Genomic DNA, 26785 nt, shown 5'->3' on the forward strand with positions numbered 1-26785 from the left:
GACTGATATAGTGAGAGCAGCCTGCTGGAGGAACGAGTGGATGTATGTTTGACTTTCATCTCTTCTTCTGCAGAACTCGCGAAAGGAATCACGTTTTTGAATGGCTGGATTTTGTGGATAATGCTGCATATATGTGTTTTTTGACCATGTCGTATTAACTTCATAGGAGTCATGCATAACTATTTCGGAGGTTGTTTCGTGATAGTGTTCTTCATTTTGACGTTTTGGACTGAGGTGAGTTAAACTTCTTTAAACCAAATGTCAAGTATTACACTTTTTACTACTGCAAATGTTAAAAAATAAATCAACCGCTTTACTTTGCTAAACGAAATTCAATTATTTTGGTTAAATTAGATGTTTGGGATTCTTTTTCTAATTAAATTATCCTGAAATCATGTGATTCTTTAAAAGCATTTTAAAACCTGTCTGTGCGCAGTGTAGCGAATCTACACGTATTAACTTTATATATTACCTACATTAATACATAAAAAAAATGTTTATGTATATATTTCACTATTGCACTAGTGACTAGTCTATTCACATTCGTTGCTAGCGCACTTATTGTATCTTAATGCAGTAGGCCTACATGTAACCAAAAAGTACGTAAAATGCATGCAATACAAAGGGATATGTTGCATTGACTTAAACGTGGCTGTTATTTCGTGACATTGCTTTGTTTGTGCAAGAAAAACTATATTAATCAATCTTACTACGCAGAACAGTTTATAGGCTACTGCAAACCGTTTTTATTTCATATAGTACAATTTATTTTTTTTACCTCATGTTTATGTTATTTTTAGGTTTGCCACTCGTCGGGTTATTTGGAGTTCCAGTTGATCAACGTGGAGAATGACAGGGGTGAGCTCGCGAATGGCAACTGCTGCGACGACACGCAGAGCGCACGAGACGGTCTGTGCGACCGGGACGAATGTGACACTTACTTCAGAGTGTGTCTAAAGGAATACCAAGTGGAGGTCAGCACGTCTGGCTTATGTACATACGGAACTGCGAGCTCGAGCGTGCTTGGAGGGAATACGTTTCAGTTCAAAGGAATCAATGGAAACTCAAACAAGGCCAATGACCTGGGGACCGTTATCATACCCTTTCAGTTCGCCTGGCCGGTAGGTTTTTACGTATGCTTTGACATCAGCTTTTAAACAAATAGAAAAGCCCTTCTTGTAACATTTTCTGTTTAATACATTGTACTTAATATTTGACATAAATTGTGTCCATAATGACTTTTAAAGCACCTTTAAAGCAATCCTTTATATCTTCCCATTGCATTATTCTTATGGTTTCTCGTGTTCTGTAACATGCAAATACGCAAGACTGAAGCATGCTCACCTGACTGTACACTCATTGAAACGCAAATGTTTGAGTCGGTGGAAAGAGTAGAGCTCAGTGTCACACTGGCCAGTGGTGCTAATCGTGTAGATGGTTTGTCTGGTGCGTGCGTGTCTCTCTCGCGCGCTGGGTGTTCTTTTACGCGCTTAACTGATGGTGTCGTATTTATAGGTTATAGCGCTTTGGGTGCATGATGAATGCATTTCTGTTCTGTGCTGTCGAAATGTGGTTAAACTTCCTATCACTTTAACTTTCTATGGACATTGGTGGTCGTCTCAAGCCCGTTGTGCAGTCCTACAGAAATTTACGCATTATAACACACGAAGGAAGAAAGAATGATAAACTTGCACCTGCTAAAAAAACAATACAAATTCTAATTGTTTCTATTACAAATACTATTATGTACAATCAGTTGTTTACCATTAAAACCATTACAATATTCCGTTTTTTGTAGTGTGCTGGGTCTCATTCCATATGATTTATGGGGTTCTATTGGTTCCCATTCTATTAGATAATATCCCACTAATAGAACCCAACCCAAGATGGAGGTTACCATCTTCTCTCTTGCTAAAGGAATTGTGTGGTATGATCATCATTGAAATGTCAAAGTTCCGTGATCTTAAAAGAATGCTGTTTTGGGCAAACGTAAGAATGCCTTTTGAAATGAGCGGAGCGGGCATGATTTACACAAGACAGAGTTCTTGACTAGAGCTGGCATGTTTACGGAGTGATATCGCAAGTGAAGTGATAGAGAAGAGAAAGAAGCCGTGGGAGTTGTCTGCTTGATCACGTTTCAGATACAAGCATTGTCGCTAAATAGACCAGAACAGATTGGTTGTAAGATAATGCAGCGTGCATTACTGTGGGTAAAACGTTTAACTCTAACCACACACTGCTTGGATCAGTGTTTGTTGTTGTTTGCATTGGGTTTTTTAAACCTGGTAAATCTGTTTTCATAGATGGTGGAAAGCATTGAATCACTGCATTTGATTCCTGTTTCCTTCCAGATTTCATGTTGTTGTAATAACAGTAGCCTGGGGTGAGAGCTTCTTGTGTTCATCTGTTGTGTACACACGCCTTTTAAAATGGTTTCTTTTAAATGCACAATAATTGCTCAGTGCCTGACGCTAGTGTATGTAGGGATGAGACATGTGTGCTCCTGCTTAGATATTTGGGAATGTACATGAATATTTGAAGAGTTTGGTTCCAATATGAGATAACACCGTTTTAAATCTTTCAAAAATCATGTTTTTTATAATGTTATCATGTTTTTATTGTGTTAGTTATTATGGCTTAAATCAAAACATACCAACTGCAGTTTGATTGATATTAATTGGAATGCACAATAAAAAAACATAATTTTGTAAAAAAAAAAACGACGTTATCTCATTTTGGAACCAAACTCTTCATTTCCACTTTTTCTGTACCTAGACTGAAGCTTTATTAAATTACGAATTGGTTTCCTGTACACAATTCAAAATTTCGGTCTCTCTCTGTCTGTACTTCACTCCACTGTCCTAAAATCTACTAGCAGATTTTCTAAACAATATAAATATCTTCTGATAGCATCTTGTTTAGTTTGGTGTTTTGTTATTTGTTTTCTGGTATGCTTCAGAATGCCTGTATTTTGTCAACAGTCTTTGTCAACAGCATGTTTTAAGATTCTGCTAAAATGAAAAACAACCCTTGAGAGTTTAGGTTTAGTTGTTGTTAATCTGTTTTGCAGGACATTCTCCAGAACCACTGAACTGTCATACTCAATAACTTGTGCTATTGGTTCACAACTGTCATTTTAGCAGTTTGGCAGATGAGTCGTTTGAGCAGCTGGATGATCCTTGATTCACATTTAGCTGCTGGTTTGAAATTTTTCTCTGCTGCAAATAGTTCAGAGACAGTCCTATGTTAATACTGGTGAAGACAGCCCATGGTAGGAAGGAAATCCTCCTGCTGTGATGTTTAACGGTGCAATTTGTTATTTTTGGAACTGGGAAACCTCAAAAACAAACGTTTGCTAATGGGAATAATCCTTCCACAATGTTATATACATTGTCTCTGTTTACACATATGCACAAAGATCATACAGTAGAAGAAATGATGTTAGATGACACACTGGGTTTGGATGTTTTCTGATGATGCATTAGGTTAAGGCTACATCAAAACACGCTCCTCATCATCACCGTTCTTTGATCAACATGAGCAGAACCGAAATCCGCCAAGAGCACTTACTGTACATCTGCCGGTATCCATAGTTTCTTAGCTAACCGGGTGTGCCAGGGAGGGATGAAGTTTACGGAAGGTGATGTTTATGAGCCTTATAAGTCCTGCTGTGGCTGACGTCCTACAGCTGTGAGATCTTTGATACTCTTCCAGCATACCATGCTTTGTTTTTGGATAAAAAAAACCCATCCCACTGAGCACACGCCACCATTTTTATTTAATCTTTTCCAAGCTTCCCAAGTTCATGTCCTGTGTTGTAATAAGGAATTTCTGAGTCTTTAATCTAAACTCCTGAATACACAGTCAGAAAACAAGATCATTAAAAAAAACATAAACACAAAATATTATTAATGATAGCTTTTAAGCCAGTAGGTGGTTGATACGAGATTTGAAGTCAGTGGTCACTTAACAGACCAGATAGGACTAGGATAGCTGAAACTGCAAACTGGGTTTAACTGGTAGGCCAAATCTTGATGGCTGAGGTAGTCTGGGGTAGTGCTGTTTTACACATCAGCATCCGGAAAAACACTGTATCTTTGCACGGTCATTCCTGTCTCTGTTTTAAATCAAGTAATTGTAGACCAGCCAATATGCAGGAGACATTTCTTTACATAGACAAAAAGACAATGTTCTACCTACATCTTCCCAGATCACAGAACACGACTAAATTCTTTGCTCTCCTCAACTTTCATTTATCCCTTTGTTTATTTTCAGACCTTTCCTGTCTTTTTTTCACCTCATCATCTTTTCTCTAAATCTTGAGTCTGGAGTCTCTTGTTTCACAACTGTTTTTTGCTCTGTGCAGATGAATGAGCATTAGTTCACAGGTGTTTAAGGCAGCCTGCTTCGTGTTCTTTATCTGGACTGTGATTTTGCTTTTTCATCTGCTGGCTGTATGTCCATTAGCACTTAATATCAGACCTGCTGTGTTCACATCTAGCTTGATTTCTTTTACTGCACTCTTTCATAGCTTTGTGATGCTACAATTGCATGTTTGTGTTGTTTATGTAATTCATGTTAATTTGTATTATAAGGTCAGTATTCTTGGTTAATCTAAAATACTCTGATAAAAGTAGTATAATAAAATATATACTGTATACAAAGTATATATATTTTATAAGTATATACAATTCTTACTTTGCTCTTGCCCCCTTTTTACAGTATATAAGCCAAGCGCAAATTGATAGGGTTTTAAAATAATAACGCACTTTAACTGGAGTAAAATCATTATAATATGCAGCCCATCATGACTTATTGCTTATTCAGTGAGAGTGGTACACAATGGAATAGCACCACTAAATCCATGCCACTTTACAAGTGACTTTACAACCCAATTGTGTTACCAACCTCCGTATATCACATTCAGCTTTAAGAAGGAACAATATCTTCCTGAGGATGCGTGTATCATCATGCAAATATCAGATTTGTACCTGACCTGTAGCCTTGTGTCTATGAGTGTATGATAAGTAACAAATAGGCTGTGGTCTTGCAATATATGTCCTCACTGCCCTCTGAGGTGTAAAAACCGTGCTACTGCTTGCTCAGTGTCACTTAGAAGATGTAATTTATTCATGGCAGAAGTCGTGTGTGCCTGTGTATCTGTTGGCATGTGGATGTGGGTGTCTTATTTCTCTTTGACTAATGAAAGATAAAATCTTTCCTTCTCCTCCTTCTCTCTGAACATGTGCTCGGTGTCTGATCACTGTCTTTAGAGCTTTAGTAACTGTATCGTACAGGACATAGAAACCAGGTGGTCTGATCACTGTCCATGCTGCAGTGCAAACACATCACATGTCCTTCACTGAATCCTAGTATTCGGAATCGGCAGGTTTTCAGTTGGATTCGGTTAAATTTGAGTGTCTGGTGTGATTAAGTCTGTACTTGAATATCTGACATATACTGAGGGTCAAAATGTCAGAGACCAAAAAAGAAAACTTGTGTCCTCACTATCAGTAAGATCAATCAAGACATTTTAATCAGTAATTTTATTGTGATATATGGTGGGAGAGATGTCATCCATGTTTATTGTATTTGGCTCATTTTTCATGAGAGATGTCCAAAGGAGAAGGCATTGTTGCGTTTTATCAGTAAATCAAGTCTAACCTGTTTGAGGTCTTAAGTTGGATGCGTTGATTGGGAAGTGTTCCAGGCCAAAATCCACAAATCTATCTTTGAGATTTCTTTGATACAGATAGCTATAGCTTGTTATTTTCAGTACATGGAGTCAGAAATCAACATTTGTCACATTTTAAATGCCACATTCACTGTCTTGCTTGCTCCTCAGAAATCAGTTAACCAACAAGAGAATTGCGGCATCATTGATCATGTAATAATATGTGACCCTGGACAACAAAACCAGTCATAAGTAGCATGGGTATATTTGTAGCAATAGCTAACAATATGTTGTATGGGTCAAAATGATACATTTTTCTTTTATGCCAAAAATCATTAGGATAAGGTAAAGATCATGTTCCATGAAGATATTTTGTAAATTTCCTATCGTAAATACATCAAAACTTATTTTAATTTTATTTGAGTGGATGCAGCAAAATTGCCGAAACACGCCGACATACTTTCCCCGCTCTTTGGGAATTACCTACTCAAGTTTGGCATCTATGTAAAGCTTCAAATCTCTGCTTTCATCTACTCTCCACAATGTCAATACAGCCAATAGAGAGCATTAAAACAAACCTGTTTCTTTTTAGCAACGGCCTGCTACAGCGCCTGTGATGGACAACTTTAAAGGCAATTTTCTCAATATTTCGATTTTTTTAAAAACCTCAGATTCCAGATTTTCTTGTATACTTGTATCTCGACCAAATATTGTCATATCCTGACAAACCATACATCAATGGAAAGCTTATTTATTCAGCTTCCAGATGATGTATAAATCTCAATTTTGAGATATTGACCCTTGTGACTGGTTTTGTGGTCCAGGGTCACATAAAATAAACATATCAAGTCTATTTCAGGTGTATAAGGACACATGCATATTCATGATATATGCGAATTTTGCTTCAGGTTTAGTTCTGCGTCAGAAGTCTTTTTTCCGACCATTTGCTGCATGCACCTACACGTTTGAGTGGTTTGGCTTCACTGATGTTAGCGTGCTAATTCATGCTTCTAGAGAAAAGATGCGTAAATGTCAGCACACGAAATCCATGGGCATGTTTCCATGCAGTCCTGCTGCAGTGAACTTGATCTCTGCTCAAACAAAAAGAAAAACTTCAGGCAAACAGAGTCCTGCCAAGTGTATTTCATGTCCAAACATCATACAAATCTGTTTCCTTGGTTACCCTGGGCCAAATTAATTGTCAATGAATTAGTTTGATTCACATTTGGCTGACACTTATGTAAATCAATATACAATGTATCACACTTTTGTAAGCCCAGTATATTTCCAAATTTTTCCTGATCAGTTTTTAGCAGTTTTGCACTCTTTACTTGGAGACATACAGTATATTCACAGCTTCTGACAAGATGTTAGCCTTAGTCAAAGTGGACAGAATTGGTTGTTTTACAAGAATTTTGGTTATATCATTATGGTTTCCAACACAAAAAACACAAATTTAAACAAAAACAATTCATTTCAATTAAACCAATATTATGGCTCCTACATTTATGCAACAGCTCTATTGCCTTTTTAATAAATGTGCACTACATTCCACTACAACAACCAGTGTTGTTGTTTGTTGTTGTTGAAGTTTGTTGTTGTTGAAGTTTCCTATAATGTCCACGCAGGACAATGTTTGTAATCCCAAAAGCATTTAAACTCAGTCAGATGAAAGGGAAGAGATCCAAGTACCCCTCATTTCAGTGAGGGAACATGAACACACCTGCCTTAAAGTTAACTCACCTCACTCATTGTAAAGTGCTGCTGTTTAAGAACCTTTTGAAGTTTCTTGTCCCTGCTGTTAATCTAGAGTTCACAGTTTTCCCACAAAATGAATGAATTTATGAATGTTCCCCACTGGAGGTGTGTGTCTGTGTAAAACACACATACATACATAAACATCACTCACTCATTTATGAATTGTTGACTTCAGCAGTGACCTGATACACAAACACACATCCTTGTAACATCTAATAGTTCATCTGGTTTATAACCAGGCTAATCAGTCACCAGACCGTGAGAACCAGGTTATACACAGTGCTGTTTTGACTTGCATCCCTTCAAATGTACGCACAAATTCATTTGGTCTCACACACACTTTCATATAACATACAATTCAGTTTATTTTTATATAAAAAATGTTTTATATATATATATATAATAAACACAAGCCCTAACTCTAAATAACAAGCAATATTTGGCATAACAAAAATACAACACATTTAGCAAATATACACTAAAATAAATAAATAATATACATTTTGTTGCCTTATTTTGTGTGTGTGTGTGTGTGTGTGTGTGTGTGTGTGTTTGTGCTAATTCTCATGAAACTGTGTGTGTACAGGTTATTTACCCTGTTTGTTGTTTTATTGATTTTCTTGTTTGTCTACTTCTCAGACTTTGATTTTGGAGACCCACATGTATATTTGCTAATCTCTCTCTCTTTTTTCCTCTCTCACCTAGCGTGGCTACACTTTGATCGTGGAGGCTTGGGATTGGGACAACCAAACATTTACTGACAACAGTGAGTAATGCTTTCCCAACACTTTGACACAAACCACTACGCAAGTCGACTGTGATTCACATTTTAGACATACCTTAAAAAATGTCACCCGTTTTTTCAGAAATGCCAGTGACAGCAAACATACAGGCACCACTTTGAGAATCACTCCAAGTTCACATCTATAAACGGCACAGACAGTAAAATGTACAGACTAACTTTGACCTTTGACTGCAAGAGAAATATACAAGCGTGTTTGGCGGGGTAAACATTCTTTGAGTGCTTTGGAGCGATGGACATATATCCATACAGATACAGTTACCCAATTCAGTGCAGACGGACTGATGCGTTAGCCTTGGTGTGGTTGTAGGTCTGGGGTATTCAACTTCAGGGTCATTGCAGAGTTTAGGGGCGACTCAATTTAAACAAAGCCATTTTGTATCACAATGAGGCAGGTTGTGTGCCTTTGTACTTGTACACTACTGGTGTGAATTAGGTGGACAGTGTCAAAAGGTGAATACAGGGCTGGATGCCTGTGGTTGGTTTCTGACATGCCTCAACAAAAGGTTACCGGGAGGCTCATATGGAATCTGCATCTGCACAACTTGGCAAGAAGCTCAACCTATTTCAAAGAAATTCGAACATCATATTTCACAAAATTCCTGCCACAACATGCATGTTTCTACATTAAACATTTTTGGTCGTTTGATTACGATTTCAGTATCACTTTTGATCAGAAATCACTTTCCTCTTAATATGCCCAATCATTGGTAATGGCATGATGATTTAACACGCAGAACATGTAAGCACATGGTTTAAATCCACAGTGAGTGTTGTTTAACACAGATGTGTCCTGTTTTCCTCTTGGTGTTCTACTGTATGTTGCCCCATTAAAAAAGATGACTTGGATAGGATGTGCCATTAATAAAGGAGTTTAGTTTATATTCTGGGTGTTGCCTGACCATTTATAAGCAATATACTTTTATAGAGGGAGCAAGAGAGAAATGTAGTCTCTGATATAATCCTTAATTCGTGTTAGTAGAAATATTTGTCTTAAGTGCATGTCTGTACAATCGCTACAAATCTGCTTTAGACTTAAGCAGATTTGTCAAATGTTTGGCTTTGTTTATTTTTATGGTTGTAAATCGTGCAAGGGCGTAACTTTGATTCTGACATTGGTGGGGACACAAATAAGATTGCTCTGCCGAGCCGCATTGTCACAAAAGTTTTCCGCTGTTTATTTGACTTTAGTTTTTTGTGCCATAAGCTCATTCATTGTTTTTCTTGCATAGAGAAATTGGAGGCGGCCGCCTCCGTCAAATGTCGTGCCGCCTCAGACTCTCGCCAAAATTATGCCGGGTGTCTTCACAAGAAATGCTTCGTGCATTTAACAGATTGTCATTTGTAACTGCAGTTGCGGCAGCATTACGCCACAGCGGAGGCGCTGTTTCGTTATCAGCACACTGAGGCACTAAAAAGAGTTGCAGAACAAGAGCTAGCTGTGTTTCATGGCTGTTTGTTTTGCATCAAATTACGTTTAATTTCTTGAAATTTCTGTACACCGCGAGTTCGCCAGTATGAACGCACATTGCGTTCAGAACGACTCGCACACGAATGACTCATTTGAACCGATTCATTCAACTATTGAACTGTTCAGTCACTAGCGAATGCATTGAATCATTTAAAGTAAACCACAGAGAATGCAAGATGTGAATGAGCTTTGATCATTTAGTAAGACTGATTAATTCAGTTGGCTATTGTGGGCTAAAAAGTTAGTTTAAAATGATAAAAAAGCTTTATTTGATTAAAAGAATATTTCTGTTTGGTTGAATGAAAGTAATGTTTTATATAACTTAATTGTCATTTTCATCTAATTTTATTAGAACTTTTAATATGTCAAAGTCACTTTGGTTAAGCCACTTATAGTTATGGTAGGCCTACGTGTCTGTGTAAAAAATCAGGATGGCACCACCTCCGCCTCATTTTGAGCCAGGAAAACCACTGTTATTTATTAAGGTTACACAGGTCAAAACAACTTTTGTAAAAAAACGGCAGGGCAAGGAAAAAATGAACCAAAAAAGATATGTATATAACACATTATTACATGCTTGTGTGCTAGTGCCTTTAACATTGTCATGAAGGTTGTTTTAGTATACAGAGGAGAGATGTTTATATACAGCGTGTCATGTTTAAAGTCCCCAGAGAGAGTTTGGGTCTGAACAAAGAGTATGAGGTCATGGTCTTGTTAAGCCATTAATTACTGTAGCTGCTCTTTATTTTCCACACATGTCTGTGAGTTAATTATTGTCTGAGCAGCTGCAATGCTACTATTCTCAACATACAGCAGCACACACATGCACACACACCCACACACGCACGGACACACTCCCTTACGCTCACAACGCTTTATTATCAATCAAGCCTCTGACAGAACACACACACTGTACTTACAATTGCACAGTTAGATGCACAAACAAAAACAAATACACAACAGCCTATTAATTATCAAGCATGAGCAGACACTTTTACAACACACACAGGTAAACAATATGAAGGGGCAATGCCTTGAGATCTCACTGGAAGCGTCTGTATTTTTAAGATGAATGGCACTGCATCAGCCAGATGTTCAGACATCACAAAGTTAAATGCTAGTGAAAGTTTCCGAATGCTCCTGGTTTATTAAAGGTGGACCAGTGCCAGGAATTATGGCCTTAGAATTAAGCAGCAGATTTCATAAGCCTCCCTTTTCCGTTTATACCTGCGCATGTTTTCATGTTTCCTGGACACCAGATTTATTGGATGTCAACAGTAGAGCAATTCATCATCACAGTGTCTCATTCTACCTTCCAGAGAATTAGTCTTAGCTCACAGGTATAAAACGAGCTGTGAAGATATAAAAAAACCTGGAATGAGTTGCAGAAATGACTTTAGATGTGAGAAGCTGGTTTGCTGTTTGCAGGGCATCGGGGGGCTGTTTACCTTACAGGAAGTCCGTCTCTCCAGCTCTGCGTTTGGACTCCAAACAGCTCTTGCTGGCCAGCGGGTCAACTGCATTGTTCACGTACCGTCAAGGGGCAGAGAAAGCGGCGTTATTGTGTTTCACTTCAGTTCTGGCTGGTAGATCGCAAGATGGTATTCAAGTGGATGAAAGAAATAAGAAGCAAAAGGAAGTGGAGGACCTTAAGCAGGTGGAGGACATGAGCCAGGGGACAAAACCTAGAAAGACAGTGTGTATGATGGGGGGTTATTATGGTCTTGTGTAGTTGCAGAGGGAATTATTTGGCCTTGTCTGGCTCCTTGGTCTATTGTTTGTGATATGTTATCGCCGTGGCGATGGGGGCCGACTCGTACCCATTGTGATAAAGGCAGTGAAACAGAGCAAGCTGGAGACAGACTGATGAAGAGATGTGAATGGAACAGAAGGAAAGTAATAGAAATAAAAAGAAACAAAGGACAGACTAGAAAAGGATGCTTTGTTTTAAAGCATAACAGCAGCTATCAGATGTGTTTTCTCAGGTTTGTCTTAATTTAAATGTGCGAGCAAAGCTGAAATCCTGGTGTTATAGTGATAGTCCCCCCAAAAATAAAAATTCTGTCATCATTTTCTCACCCTCATGTCATTTCAAACCTGTTTGACTTTCTTCTGCAGAACACAAAAGATGATGAAGAACGTTGTTAACTGGTACCCATTCATTTGCATTGGTTTTGTGTCCATACAATAGAAGTGAATGGGTGCCGGCGCTGTTCGGTTACCAGCTTTCTTCGAAATATCTTCTTTTGTGTTCTGCAGAAGAAAGAAAGGCATACAGGTTTGAAATGACAAGAGGGTGAGTAAATGATGACAGAATTTAAATTTTTGGGTGACCTATCATGAGTGCATGTGTATCGTGTGCGTGTGTGACTCTCTTTTTGAGCTGGCTTATCTTCAGCGTCTCTCTCTCTCTCTCTCTCTCTCTCTCTCTCACACACATGCACACATTCACTCTACCCAGTAACAGTCTCTAAGTATCTCCTTCAGCTTATATAGATGGGGCGTGATTGGTGTGTATTTTTATAACTAATTGCTGGAAATGAATTGGGAGATGAGCACTAGTTTTTTTTATATTTCAAGTGGGGAGAGAGAGAAAGGAAGAGACGACATGTTAAAGAAGTGAGGACAGCAAAAATGGGGAGTGGGGAGTGGCACATTCGACATGAAAGAGTGTGTTGAATTCCTTTTTTAGTCAGAAAGTAGGACAGTATGTCAAAGCTTTTGTTCCACTTCTGGAATCAGGTGTCCATTTAAGGAAGAGAGCAAGTGGACTGAGTTGGTGTGAGCGGGGTGAATTGGGCTGTGAGGGTGATTTATATCACCTTGGTTTGGGGTCACGTGTGTCTTTGAGACATCCTCTAATTTGAGGATGTTTTCTCATTTCTTGTGGGATTCTTAATTGTGTTGTGATTTAGAGGCCGATCCATTTGTCCCATCTCATCTTTAATATGCAAATGAGTCTCGGGTCACGGGTCATGGGTAAGTGACTGGGCCTCTAATGGTGATGTCGCCAAATTTAAATGAATTAAAATTTAAGCAATGGAACGTGAGAATCACAAGCTAACAACCACACCACCCTCTTATATGAACATCAAAGATTAGATTTTAATCGTTGTTTAAACATTGTTGATGTTGTTCTTTCTCTCTCTTTAAGACAGACTCTATTGGCTTTTTCCCACACACACGCCCACATACAGACTTTCCCCTACATTGTGACTGAAGTTGTTAGCAAGGTCACTGTGTTTCTCTTCTCAAGAGGGAACTTGGGCGTGTATGTGTTTTTTTGGGGAGGTAGGGGTACTTCCTGGTATGTTCCTGATTGTATTATTTCCTCACTGGCTCCCAAACAGTCTGAGAAAGAGAGAGAGCGTTCCACCGAAGCAGGAAAACAAGCAAGCTTCATTATCGACCGTTCACAAACGTGTGTGTGTGTGTGTGCGCAAACTAATATTTCTGTCTTTGCCGTCTCAGATGATGAACTGTTGATTGAGCGAAGTATATCCCGTGGGGAAATGAATCCCGGAGAGGAACGACAGCTCATTCAGCACAAGGGTCGAACCGCCAGCTTCCAGTACAGCGTACGTGTGCGCTGCGACCGACATTACTACGGCAACAAGTGCAACAAACAGTGTCGCCCCCGTGATGATTACTTTGGCCATTACCAATGTGATCAATTCGGCAATCAACAGTGCATGGAGGGCTGGATCGGGCCAGACTGCAAGAAAGGTGTGTGTGTGTGTCTACGAGTGTGGTGACCAGTATAAGTGAAGGGCATCTCAGTTTGTGAGAGAGGGTTTTGAATTTAGGGATATAATTTTTAAATAAAATGCCATTTTTTTCACTTAGTTTGAATTCACTTAGTTTGAAAGTGAGCTTGAATGCAGTTATACTGTATTCGTCATCCACTACAACCAACAATACAGCAACCTCCATTAATGAAATCACTATATGTGTGCACATTCTATTAGTGTTGTCATGTGTTTGTGCTTATTGCTCATCAGCTCCTTAGCTAAATGGAGGGGGAGAAATTATAAGTGAGAAAATAAATATAATTCAATTCATTTACATTTCATGTCTTTCAGCTTTGTGTAAACAAGGCTGCAGTGAGCACGGAAGCTGTGACAGACCAGGAGAATGTGTGTAAGTCATTTAGATCTCTCTCTCTTTCTCTCTCATTAAATGGATACTTCACCCAAAAATGAAAATTCTGTCATCATTTTCTCACCTCTGAGTTGTTCCAAATCTGTATAAATGTCTTTGTTCTGATGAACACAGAGAAGGATATTTGGAAGAATGCTTATAACCAAACAGATCTTGCCTCCTTTGACTCCCATAGTAGGAAAAATTACTTTATATATTTTTTTGTTCTGTTGAACACAAAAGAAGACATTTTGAAGAATGTAGGACAGCAAAAATTTCTGGGTCACTTTTGACTATCATTGTATTTTTTCCTACTATGGTGGTCAGTGGGAAGCAAAATCTGTCTGGTTATAAGCATTTTTCCAAATATCTTTCTCTTTGTTCATCAGAACAAATTTATACAGATTTGGAACAACTCGAAGGCGAGTAAATGACAGAAATTTCATTTTTGGGTGAAGTATCCCTTTAATCTCAGGAGGTGGATTAGTTTAGAATAAAAATCTGCTTCTTTTTTGACTTGTTTTTGACTGATTACTGTGCAGTATGCACCATAAACTGACTACTATTTATTTAATTTAAAGTCAGTCCTATCTATTAATGGGCTGTGGACGTGGAAGGTCAGGTCAGCTGCATTGCATTATGGGATTGCAACATTGTGCACACTGTGTTTTCCTATATATTGCACGGTTATCTGTATATATCTTTTGGAAATATTCCAAGCAGACAGAATATGTGCACATTGTGCACAGCAAACATACTATATACTGCAGGGCCCTAAAGGGTAGTATGTTAGTATGCTTTTTCAAACATCACCATTGACTTCTCATTGAGCGTGAGCGTGTCTGAGTGTGTGCATGTCTGTGTGCTTGAATGATGTTCTCTTTTGCCTGTGGTACCTCAAACATTTTTTAAAACATGTTAAGTGGAAATAACCTTTGACTGCCAGTCTGTCTGGAATTCATTGCGGGTTACGATTAGGTCATGACCCGTGTCTGCAAATGGACAAACCTTTTACACTCCACGATACCTAAACTCCCTTCTCTCTGTCTTAACAGTGTACATGTGTAACATTTTGTACACAAATATGAAATGTGTAAATATGTAGTTTGACATGGTTTTAAAGCCGAGTTGTTTAATAGTTGTTATTACGTATTGGTGTACTCTTGTTAGTATACAGTCTAGATTTCCAGGGTGTCTGGTGCAGAAATTTTATACACATTTCTCTGTTCACACTGTTTTGGTATTGTAGGTGTAAATATGGCTGGCAGGGTCCGCTGTGCGATGAGTGTTTGCCGTACCCGGGTTGTGTGCACGGGACCTGCGTGAAGCCCTGGACGTGCACCTGTGAGAAGAACTGGGGGGGACTTCTATGTGACAAAGGTAAGGAATGTTCATCAGCACGTGCACCTAAACACACAAATGCACTGACGGCCGCTAAAACGCACATATACAAACACACACTCACAAAAAACAAACATGCAGCCTTTCAGTAAGATTCTTTGTGTGTTCTGACCTGAAAGTCCTGAACGTTACTCGTGAATGTTTTCTTTAGATAGTATATGAATGCAGCTGAGGTCTGTTCACTCTCACTCATGACATTCACACACATTTTTTTCTGCTCTGAATGGAGTGCTACAATGTTTTCTGCCTTTCACTCCAGATAAGAAATATTGCTGTTAGTAAAAATTCCTAATGATGTAGTTAATAATAAACTTTCAGCTGTTTCGTCAAGCCAACATCAAAGCTTGTTTGGTGAACTAGAAATCGATATATACACAGTATATAAACTAAAAACTGTGTTTTATGATTTAAAACACATCTCAGCTTCTAATACATTAGAATGTGTTGTTTATTTGTTTGTGTATAGATTTGAATTACTGTGGCACGCACAAGCCCTGTGTGAACGGAGGCACGTGTTTGAATACAGAGCCGGATGAGTATTTCTGCACCTGCCCTGAGGGCTACTCTGGGAAAAACTGCCAAATCGGTGAGGGATCTCGAGGGGTTTTCTTTCAGAAATCTAGAAAAGTTTACAAATAAAAACAATAAGAGTGTATGCATAAAAATGGTGAGAAATTATTTTAGCAGCATGCAGTTTACTGTACATATTGAACAAAACATTATATTGTTTGCAGCCGAGCATGCCTGCATGTCAAACCCATGTGCAAATGGCGGGGCCTGTCATGAATTGGCATCAGGGTTTGAGTGCCAGTGTCCCCCAGGCTGGGATGGGCCCACCTGTGCTAAAGGTCAGAGGTCACATACATTTCACTCCCAAAGCAGATTCTCAATTTACAGTACACGTGATGCATATTTATTTACATTTTGCGCATGACTGTGTTCCGTGTGTTTTGTGCAGACAAAGACGAGTGCGCCTCCAACCCGTGCGCTCAGGGGGGGACTTGCTTTGATCTTGAGAATGGCTTTGACTGTTTATGCCTCCCGCAATGGACTGGCAAAACCTGTCAGATAGGTGAGACTTTGTGTGTGTGTGTTTATATTTGTTGAATTCAGACTTTTGGGACTTGGAGGCACACAGTACCACACCATACTCAGATGCGGGGTTTACATACAGTAGACCAAACAATGTCTAAATGGGGGTCCTCTCAAATATCAACAGTGTGCATATTGCCTAATTGATTTAATGAAGTTTGCAACTGAATGTTGTGTTTGCATTTCACAGCACCAATTACTCACAGTTGATTGTGTTACAGTGTATGCTTGTGCGTATCGTTCACTGTTTTTTGAGAGCATGAGTATGTAATATACCTTTGTTTTGGTTTATGCTTGTATGTTTATTTAACCTGACTTTGTGGGTATGTATATTTGTGCATGGATGATCTGAGGTTGTGTGGTCACGGCACACAGCTGAATATTATCTGTAACCTGACCTGGGTGATTTGAGGAAAGCTAAATATATAAACAGGCCTGGCAACTGCCAAGACGTGGGGTAGATTTTTCTTTTGGAGGGACTAACATGGGGTGGAGTTAAGAGGAGTGTGGTGGATGTATTTTACTCCAACATCCATGGTGGCTGGTGCGAGAGGAAACGCTGTATAACTTGTTAACAATCACAGTTGGGAACCGTAGTTGTGGTGTCCGGTTATGGGAAGAGGGTTGAGTTTCTCCAGGTAGGGCTCTGGTCTCAGGCGTGGGGCAGGCAGGGTTACCTGTGTGGCAGGGAGTCTGATTTCAGCTAAAGCTTAACACACAACTGTCCACACATGAAAACTATAAGAAATGTATATTAAATTTAGATGGCTTTTTATCTTTTTGCTTACGTTCTGGGCATCGCTGTGAATAAAAGCGTCTGTTAGATGAATTAATGTAAGTGATGGTGTAATTAGATTTAAGGCATATCACTCACGGCATTTTGCATAAAAAGCTGTTGCTGCTAGGACAGAGGATGTGTACTGTATATGCCACAGTGCATCATGGGAAATAGAGGTGGCTTGACGTGACAGATCGTGAGCTTGGTGGCGGGGCTTAATTCCATATCCTCTCTTGTGCTCTCATGCTCCACTTCTCTCTCTCACAGATGTGAATGAGTGTACGAGAAGACCTTGTGTAAATGCTTATGCTTGCAAAAATCTTATTGGTGGATATCATTGCAACTGCTACCCGGGCTGGGCGGGACTCAACTGTAATATCAGTCAGTATATTATAAACATAAGTCTATATCTACCTCATCTTTTTTCTGCAGAGCATCACTCTTTTGCTCTTTTCCTCATTGCTGTTAAAGGGACGGTTCACCCAAGAATGAAAATTCTGTCATCATTTACTCGCCCTCGAGTTGTTCTGTATATATTTCTTTGTTCTGATGATCACAGAGAAAGATATTTGGAAGAATGCTTGTCAACAGTTCTTGACCACCATTGACTACTATAGTAGGTTGTCAAACGTGCCCCAGAACTGTTTGCTTTCCTACATTCTTCGAAATATCTTCTTTTGTGTTCAACAGAACAAATAAATTTATAAAGCAATTTTTCCTATTATGGTATTCAATGGTGGCCAAGAACTGTTTGGTTACAAGCATTCTTCAAAATAAATTCATACAGATTTGAAACAATTTGAGGGGGGTAAATAAGGACATTTTTGGGTGAACTGTGCCCATAACACTGATGCTTCTATGAAGCAGAAAAACTTAGTTTCAACGTATATTTTTAATCCGATGAGATTGTTATAATGCAAAATAAAAACCTATATGAAAATGCAGGATGAAGTTGTTGTGTCTAGCAAGCACTTCTGGTACTAATATTTACTGTAAGAAATTCTCAACAAGGTGAATTTTTTATCAAGTGTTTATTCTGCTTTGCTTTGTTGCTCTAATGTTTCCCTCCAGCAAGTTTTCTCCTGTAGTAACATGCATGTGTTCTTTTATTTACCTGCCCTCGCACAAAGAAGCATGTTCAGCCTTTTGACCTCTTCTTTTTAGTTGTTTTTACAAGTTCCGGACTGAAATTGTGCTAATATTGTTTGTGATTATTTTATAGATGTCAACAGCTGTTATGGTCAGTGTCAGAATGGAGGAACCTGTCAGGTGGGCACACTCGTTTTATTTGACGTGTCTGTTTACCAGCTTTATGGGTGTCAATCATTGTGGTTGATATTCAACCTTTATGTCTCTGCATTAGGATGATCGTCATAGTTACACATGCCTTTGCCAGCCTGGCTTCACAGGAAGACACTGTGAAGTTCAGCAGAATGGGTGTGCCAGCGGCCCGTGTCAAAATGGCGGAGGGTGTCGTTCTCTATCCATTGGTTATGAGTGTGAATGTCTATACGGATACACAGGAAATAACTGTGAGGTCAGTACATGCACGCACGCACAAACAAACACACACATTTCTCATCCTCACTTATTCCCTCTCAATTTTTCACACTCTCTTCAGGAGCCGTTGGATCTGTGCCATCCAAACCCGTGTCAGAATAAAGCTCAGTGTCAGTCTCTGAAGGGAGATTTTCACTGCGTCTGCGCAGACGAATATGAGGGAAAAACATGCGGTCAGCTACGAGACCACTGCAAGACCAGCACTTGTGAAGGTAAACAAATCATTTATATCTCACAATAATTCAGTCATCACTGCAAGTAAGATCAATACAAGATCTGTAATGTATGTACACCACAAAGGATTATGTGCTTCCAACAACCACATAGTAAGACCATTACCACCAACATAGAGATTGCCCAGTAATGGCCAAATTGTCGCCCCATATTTCATATTTTTGTCTCCATTATGCACTTCCCCGTGTTGCTCAGATTTAAACTAAAACAAAAAAATACTTTTAAGTTATAATTAGGACAATTAAAAAAAATATTTGGAAATATATTTCTAGGCGTATTTCTGTACGTAAACTTACACACATAATAGCGTGGTCTAAAAATCTTTCCCCTTCATTTAAAAAAAAATCTTTGATAAACTCACCTTTAATAATACATGTTTAGATTATTAATCAAATGTTGTATTGATGTTTCTAAAATGATTATGCCATGATATGTCACGCTTTGATTTGTGTATTTTAAAGGAAACTTGTCTAACCACATTGTAACGTTTTTTTTAGAATTATTGATTCTCTGATGTCTGCTTTTAAATTTTGTTTCTACAAATGACCTTTCATTAAATGTTGTTTTGTGTTCTGTTGATTATTAGTGATCGACAGCTGTACTATTGCCGTGACATCAAACGACACAGTGAAAGCGGTACGGCACATCTCATTCAATGTTTGTGGTCCTCACGGCCGCTGCATTAGCCAATCAGAGGACAACTTCACCTGTGCCTGCCAGCCCGGGTTTACAGGGACGTACTGTCATGAGAGTAAGTACTCAAAACAGCCATCGTGTAGAAAAACACGCTTGTGTGTAGAAACTAACTGTTGCCTTTTTCTCTCAGACATAAATGATTGTTCATCATCTCCCTGTCACAATGGAGGAACGTGCATCGATGACATCAACTCTTTCCACTGTGTCTGTCCTGATGGCTTTGAAGGGCCACTCTGTGACCTGGGTAAAATGCCTTCTCCGTGTAGTCTTATGTATGCCGTTTTCACACTAGATCAGACATCAGTCTATTGGAGTTTAAGTTTGGCTGGTCTAGACCATGTGCACACCATGGAAATGCATGCGAATCTGCTTTGAAACGGGATACATGTGGATTAAATTACGGCAAATCAAATTACAGCAATTCAGCTAGATTGGAAAGCTATATGGGTTTGTATCCATTGGGGAACTTTAAGCTTCATTTTAGCCTTTATGTTTTTGTAGAAGATATATAGATGTGATGTCATGCATTGAGACTCGTCTTTTGTTTTTTATCTTCAGAGGTGGATGAGTGTAGCTATAATCCTTGTCTAAATGGAGGTCAATGTATTGATCTGCTGAATGATTTCTACTGTCGCTGCACAGACAACTGGAAGGGAAAGACATGTAATTCCCGTAAGTGTGTGTGAATAAGTCTTAATGTTTTTTAAAAAAAATTAAGTGATTTTTTTATTTGTAATGCAAATGTAATAATGTTTTAAAGCACAATTTTGATTCGGTTGATGTTATTGCATTTAAGACTTTCAAGTCATACTGTAAATCCCTGGGTCACTGTTTTAGGTTTAACTCAGATTTTCTTAGTTTTGTGAATTCATTCTGCTGTATGCACAGAAATTTGTATATGTTTTTTTTTTATTACAGGTGACAATCAATGTGATCTCAGCACATGTGCTAATGGAGGGACATGCTATGATCATGGAGACTCATTCCACTGTGTGTGTCCTCTTGGTTGGGGTGGCAGTACCTGTAACACAGGTGAGATGAAGGTGCTTTGGTTTATCAAGCATTGCTTTAGCAGTGCAACATGCTCGGTTTGATCTCCTCAGAACCCAGATACTTATAAACTGTATACTTTGAATGCACTGTGTGTTGCTTTGGATAAGTGTAAATGTCCTTTCTCTCTATCTCTGTCCAGCAATAAACAGTTCATGTGAATCCGGGCCATGCCTGAATGGTGGAACCTGTGTTGGAGGGGGCAGCGGCTTCACCTGCAGTTGTAAGGATGGGTGGGAAGGGCCCACCTGTGCTCAGAGTAAGACCACACCCACTTAACTCCCACTGTCTGTGATTTGCCCTGACAGGTCTGGTTCTGATTTGTACTCTGGTTCTGCTTTCACGACGTCTGTTTTCTTTCTCTTTTCAGATGTTGATGACTGCAACCCTCATCCCTGGTAAGTGATGCAACAGATAAAAGCACATAAAAAGGGTTATCCTTCCTCGTCTGAGCTTAATCTTTATCTCTTTTTTCTGCCTGTAAATAATGATCAAGTGTGTATTAATGAAATGTCACACATGTTGCACGTCTCTCTGTAGTTATAATGGAGGATCGTGTGTGGACGGGGCGAACTGGTTCCGCTGTGAATGTGCTCCTGGATTTGCTGGGCCTGACTGTCGTATCAGTGAGTAAATAAATGTGCATGCATGTAAGCAATAATACAGCAGTAACTATGAACACTTTTAACTCTCTTATTCTCCTGTTCCCTCACTTATCACTCAATCTCAGATGTAGATGAGTGTCAGTCCAATCCTTGTTCGTATGGAGCCACATGCTCCGATGAGATTAATGGATATCGCTGTCTGTGCCCAGTGGGACGTGCTGGACCACGCTGCCAAGAGTGTGAGTTATATCCCTCATTATAAAAAAAGTATCTGGATTGATGTTGGTTAGCAAACCTTAACTTGTTGGAAATAAAATCGGTCTTTTCTAACTTGCCTGTTTCCTCATCTGTAGTCATTGGTGTTGGGAAGGCATGCGATCACTCCGGGTTGCAGGTCCCTCATGGTGACCGATGGGAGGACGGGTGCAACAGTTGTCATTGTATGAATGGAAACATCAGGTGCACTAAAGTGAGTTTTTATAATTGACTTAAAACTGTGCTGTTAGACCAAATGCACTACATGACTAACAGTATGTGGACACGCCCACTTTTTCAGGTGCGTTGTGGTGGTCAGACCTGCCTGTTGCAGTCAGGCTTTGGACAGCCACAGCATCCCCTGTGTCCAGAAGGGCAGAAGTGTGTAGAGCATATTTTCCTGTCTTGTCTTCGTCCACCCTGCCATCAGCTGGGGATATGCTCCACCCCTGAACGTCTGCAACCAATCAGCACTCAGTGCTTACCCAACAATGCCTACCTAGACGAAAACTGTGCTCGTGTCATGCTTGTATTTGACTCTGATAGTGTTCCGCAGGTGAGTTAGTCACAGTGTCCATTTAAAAAATGTTTGTTTGGTTCGTAAAGCCCTTTAAAGTGGCTTGTGTTGCATTTAATCTCAAGATAACAATTTCAACAGAAACTCAAATATTTTGTGTTTGTTTAACAGGGGACAACTCCTGAAGGTGTCTGCGCAGAGATAACGTATCTGCCAATCACACGAGTCCTGGCCAAAGACCACACCCTTTCTATTCTTTGTGACCAATCACCTTCCAGCCAAAATGCAGTGGAGGTTGCAATGGTGAGGTCACTTTCTTCATTTGATAACTGTTTATGTAATATCATATCTGTTGTAAACAATCATTTTCTGCCTGAACAACCAATCTTAATATACTATAAGATAGAACACAAAGCTTTAATGTGTGCTCATCTTGTAAATATAATTTAAATATCATGTAAATATTTGTTCCTATATAAGGAAACTTTCCCCTATGATCTCTCTTTTTTTCTGAAACGATCACATCTGTTTTTCCTTTCAAACGGTTATTTTTTTCTTGCCTTTAAAACATTTCAGATTTCCTTGCAGTTTGCACTCCTTCAAAAATCATTTTAATTTACTGTAGTGGAGTTTTACAAGAGAGCACTTGTAAAACTCAAGGCATCTTCTAAACTTTCGTGACCTTTTTCTCTCTCTATTTTATTTTCATTTCTTTCTGATTCTATCACACCCCTTTTCCAGACTTACATTTAACACCTCACCTGTCATCTCTCTCTCTCTCTCTATTTGTCTTTCTCGCTCTCTCTCTTACTCTCTCTCACAGACCCATTCTGACACCACTTCTATAGAAATCCAGATTTCTCTCGGAAAGTTCTTGTCCTATCCTTTAAGCCCTTAATGGCTTGAATCTCTCTTTCTGTGATGTTGTAATGCTGGTAAGATTTACTGTATGTTGTAACATTGAGAGTTTTCCGGAAAAGGAGTGGTAACTTTTTATGGTGTGAGCTCTTGTAAGACTTCGCTTTGTGCTGATGTTATAAGCTTAGCATTGGGACGTCCCCCGTGGAATGCAGTGGGGTTATACCCCAAGTATTACCACAGATAAATTACATGTGGCTGCTCATGAAATGTAAGTGAAAGGTGAATAACTTGCCCAGTCAGGTCCAACATATCTTATTTCTGATTTAGTAATTCTTTATCTCTTCTTTATATTCCTTTCTTTCTAAAATCTTTTTTGTCCTCTTGCATTAGTCCAATATGTAATATATTTCTGTGTGTTGACTGACATGAAAGTTAACTAACAACAGTGTGAATAAACAGGTAATATTACCAAATGAGCTATCATTTATGAAAAATAAAAAAGGAATTTAATGTTAAAAAATGACATTAAATAATGAAACAATGAGTAAAAAATAAAAAGTAATAATAAATTAAGAAATTAGTCAATAATTGGTTGAATGTTATTTGATTATATATTTATCTTGGGTTTTTTTTCTTTAATAAAACTTTTTTTAATAAACAATTATTTGGTGTCCAGATGTGCCATTTAAGTTTATTTCCTTGTGTATCATTTTTCGTTCCCTCTCGTTTTCTTCAGTCATATGAGCAAAGCACTTTCATTGAGGCACGTGCTGAGATACAGGACGTGGTCCGATCAATCATAGACGTTCTGTCTAAACGTCACAACAGCACACTACTGTTGGCTGTTAGAGAGGTCAGGGTGGACACTCAGGACCCTCATCCTCCAGCTGGTAAGTGGAATATTTAAATCTCAGTTTCTTCATTCTTTCCATCTCTTGGTTTCACATGTTCATGCGTCTCTTCAGGTTACCTGGTGCCGGTTCTTTGCGTGCTGTTTGTGGTGTTGTGGATCTCCTGTGTCGTCGTTTGCGTGTGGTGGTTCTGGAGACGGCGGAAAGTGAGACAAAGAGATGACGTTCCCATAGAGGAGAGCATCAACAACCAGCGTGGGACACTTCTGAATGTCTGTACACCGCACAAAGACAACACAGAGACGCCTCAGGAAAACAAAAACCTTATTTACCCTCTGGATCGGGTCGGAGACGGAGCTGAGCATGAGGATGAGGAGGGAGAAGGGGATGAAGAAACAGAAACAGGGCTGGTTATGCATAAAGGCTCGTCTCTGGCGTACAGTAAAGGAGATGTAGTGTACACTATTCACCCTTCAGCCCAAAACCAGCCACACAGGACACAGTGTATTAGAAAAGACAACCGCTGTAAGAACAATGTGAACGAGCACACGAGTGATCACACGAAAGATCATAACGTATGAAACAACCGGACGACTGGAACTTTCTACAAAAAATTTTTTGTATGATCAAAAAGCAGTTTTTCTTTCTTTTTGTCATTGCGTTGTCCAATGAAACAGGAATTTATGTGCGTAAAATGCAAATCAGACATTTGGAGAACGGTTTCAAAATCATTTTCTTTTGTTTACACTTGCACTCACTTCTGCTCCAAAGGACGGACTTTAACACGCAGCTGAACTTTGAGATTATGTTTGTGAACTGTGGCGAGACCTTTGACCCTAAGGAGGAATCAACGATAGGCAGCTTTGAATTTTTTTTATGTCCAGACCTGCCCCAAGTCAAGTTTTAGGAGCAATCATCTCTTCCAGAAGTAAATTCCAGAAGTGCCTCATCGGACCTTTAGAATAGCTCTTAAACTTGGCATAGGCATTTTATTTTCATATTTTTCACGTATTTTTTGCAGTAATACTTAACAAATATGTTGGTTCTTTCTTTATGCTAGCAAATTCTGTTCACACTTCCAAATGTTAAGAGAAAAGGTTTACTTAAAAAACTTTTTTTTTTTTTGGTGGAAATTGGTACTCGAATACTGAAACAGTAAACGAGTATTTTGACTGAAATTATTGTTCAGTTTTTGAGGTGAGTATGGAGCTTTCGCGTAAATGCTTCTGACAGGCATATAAAAAGTTTCTATTCTGATGTCTTATAGACTATCAAAGTTTGCTTTGGAGAGAAACCCAGTTTTGGGGTTTTTGGTAATCCAGTTGGGAAAATTATTTTATATCTTGAATCACGGAGAGAGACAATTCATTATAATGCAAGACAGTTATGCGTATGTATATATGTAAATAGAAAGACATAGCTGTGTATATTTGAGTTTAGTAAGTTATGTGACACCTTTTTCATCAGTCATTCTTAATTTTTTTCTTTTTTTGCCTCTCCCAGACTCCTTCTCTCTTTTCTCTGTGTCATTCCTTTTATTTATGTCGGACAGAAAAGTTATATATATGTATATATATATATATATATGGTTATATAAAGGTATGTGAAAGGGCCGCAGCCTGTGGGGACTCTATATATATATATATATATGGTTATATAAAGGTATGTGAAAGGGCCGCAGCCTGTGGGGACTCTTTATAAGAGATATTATAAACATACATGTAAGATGCTCTGTCGTCATTTTAGAAATGTTTATCTGTGACTTTCCTAATGAATGTTGACTAGGGAGGAGACACTGACCATGCTGAAAGAAAGAAAAAATGGTGTTTCAGGATAAAAAAACTTCTGAAGCTTAACATCATAGGAGGGACACTTGAAAAAAAACTTTATTCTCTAAATATTATGCATGTCTGAGTGGCACTTTATCTCATTGGAAAAGTCCAACACCTGCATATTCAAGCCAATGTCAGTCATGACATGTGTTTATATTAGTGTCCCAGACTGTCTGATTTTTAGGCCTGATGTTGGAATACTTTGGAAGATTTTTATTCTTAATGTGTGACATTATTGTTTTGTATTATTCTGGTTCTGGTTAAACAGAACCAGAAATGGACCAGAACCTCTAAATAAGATTGACCCAAAAATGTTTGCACATAATTGCAAACTAACCAGCAAGTATTGTGTTGAATATTAGGCTTTATTGTGCATTTATATATAAAATGGTACTATATTACTATAATGCCATTTTTAGAAAGAACACTATAGAACCAATAAAGCTAAACTTACAGTAGAACCCCCCCTTTTTTTTAGATGGCAGGGTATATTTTTTTCTTTTATTATTTATGTGTGAGTTATGGGTTCAGTTGAATGCATTTGTTTCAAAGGTTTTGGAAGATCTGGAGAATAATGTCAGCGCATGTTGCTTAGGCTGAATGAAGGGAACAATTTCAATTTTTCTTTTTTGTCATTTGTTTCATTCGGTGTCTGCAGTACAAACATTACAGGAAAATAAGATGAAAACAGGAATATTGAAAATGCAAAATGTGATGGCAAGATTGATGGCACTCCTTATTTAATGCAGTTATTTCCAAATATGTTATTAGAACAATAAAAGGAATTGTTAACACTCCACTTGCATATAAAGAACAAAGAACACACAGAAAGTCCGTCGCATTACTGTCTGTGATTAGTTTTACATGCACTGATGGTGATACTGAATCTTACTTTTCATTTGTTGTACCTGGACCTGATTTTCCCCCAACAATCCAAGTATTTATTAAAGATTTTTGTATCTATATAGTTCAGTGTTTCATTTCACATATATAGCGGCATTTATTATGCATCTGTCTTTGTTTGACCTTTGCATTTTTAACCAAAACCCAAACCGAAATCCTGGCTTGTCTGTCACCTGCTTATGTCATGCATGAAATCCACAGGACCTTTAGCAGCCAGAGCGCTGCAAGTCAAGTCAAAGAGGCTAAAAACAGAAAAGAGATGGCGATAACAAGAGTTTTGTTTTGACTCGGTCAGAGTAACGATG

The 26785-nt window shown here is 38.7% G+C and overlaps 1 protein-coding gene across 2 annotated transcripts; it reads left to right on the forward strand.

Moving 5' to 3' along the window:
• Nucleotides 1–26540, forward strand: jag2a (jagged canonical Notch ligand 2a). Of its 2 annotated transcripts, XM_057341927.1 has the most exons (27): nucleotides 1–234; nucleotides 801–1121; nucleotides 8138–8198; nucleotides 13177–13431; nucleotides 13788–13845; nucleotides 15095–15225; nucleotides 15713–15832; nucleotides 15981–16094; nucleotides 16205–16318; nucleotides 17384–17497; nucleotides 18339–18385; nucleotides 18480–18653; nucleotides 18738–18888; nucleotides 19497–19661; nucleotides 19737–19850; nucleotides 20165–20278; nucleotides 20525–20638; nucleotides 20799–20915; nucleotides 21027–21054; nucleotides 21197–21282; nucleotides 21387–21500; nucleotides 21615–21730; nucleotides 21818–22072; nucleotides 22205–22336; nucleotides 23631–23784; nucleotides 23860–25344; nucleotides 25408–26540. In XM_057341927.1, exons 1-26 carry the CDS (start codon nucleotides 172–174, stop codon nucleotides 24324–24326), a joined length of 3699 nt encoding a protein of 1232 aa, XP_057197910.1. In that variant the 5' UTR covers nucleotides 1–171; the 3' UTR covers nucleotides 24327–25344; nucleotides 25408–26540. The 2 variants fall into 2 exon arrangements, with proteins under 2 accessions (XP_057197910.1, XP_057197911.1); XM_057341928.1 differs by lacking the exon at nucleotides 17384–17497.
• Nucleotides 26541–26785: the final 245 nt, after the last annotated feature.

Source organism: Triplophysa rosa, linkage group LG9, assembly GCF_024868665.1.
Source record: "Triplophysa rosa linkage group LG9, Trosa_1v2, whole genome shotgun sequence".
Lineage (NCBI taxonomy): Eukaryota > Metazoa > Chordata > Actinopteri > Cypriniformes > Nemacheilidae > Triplophysa > Triplophysa rosa.

Coding starts and splice junctions, on each gene's coding strand:
- jag2a (XM_057341927.1), top strand. CDS start 172: ATGCATAACTATTTCGGAGGTTGTTTCGTGATAGTGTTCTTCATTTTG. Junction 13,432..13,787: donor CGGGCCAGACTGCAAGAAAG/GTGTGTGTGTGT, acceptor CATGTCTTTCAG/CTTTGTGTAAACAAGGCTGC. Junction 19,851..20,164: donor AGGGCCACTCTGTGACCTGG/GTAAAATGCCTT, acceptor TTTTATCTTCAG/AGGTGGATGAGTGTAGCTAT.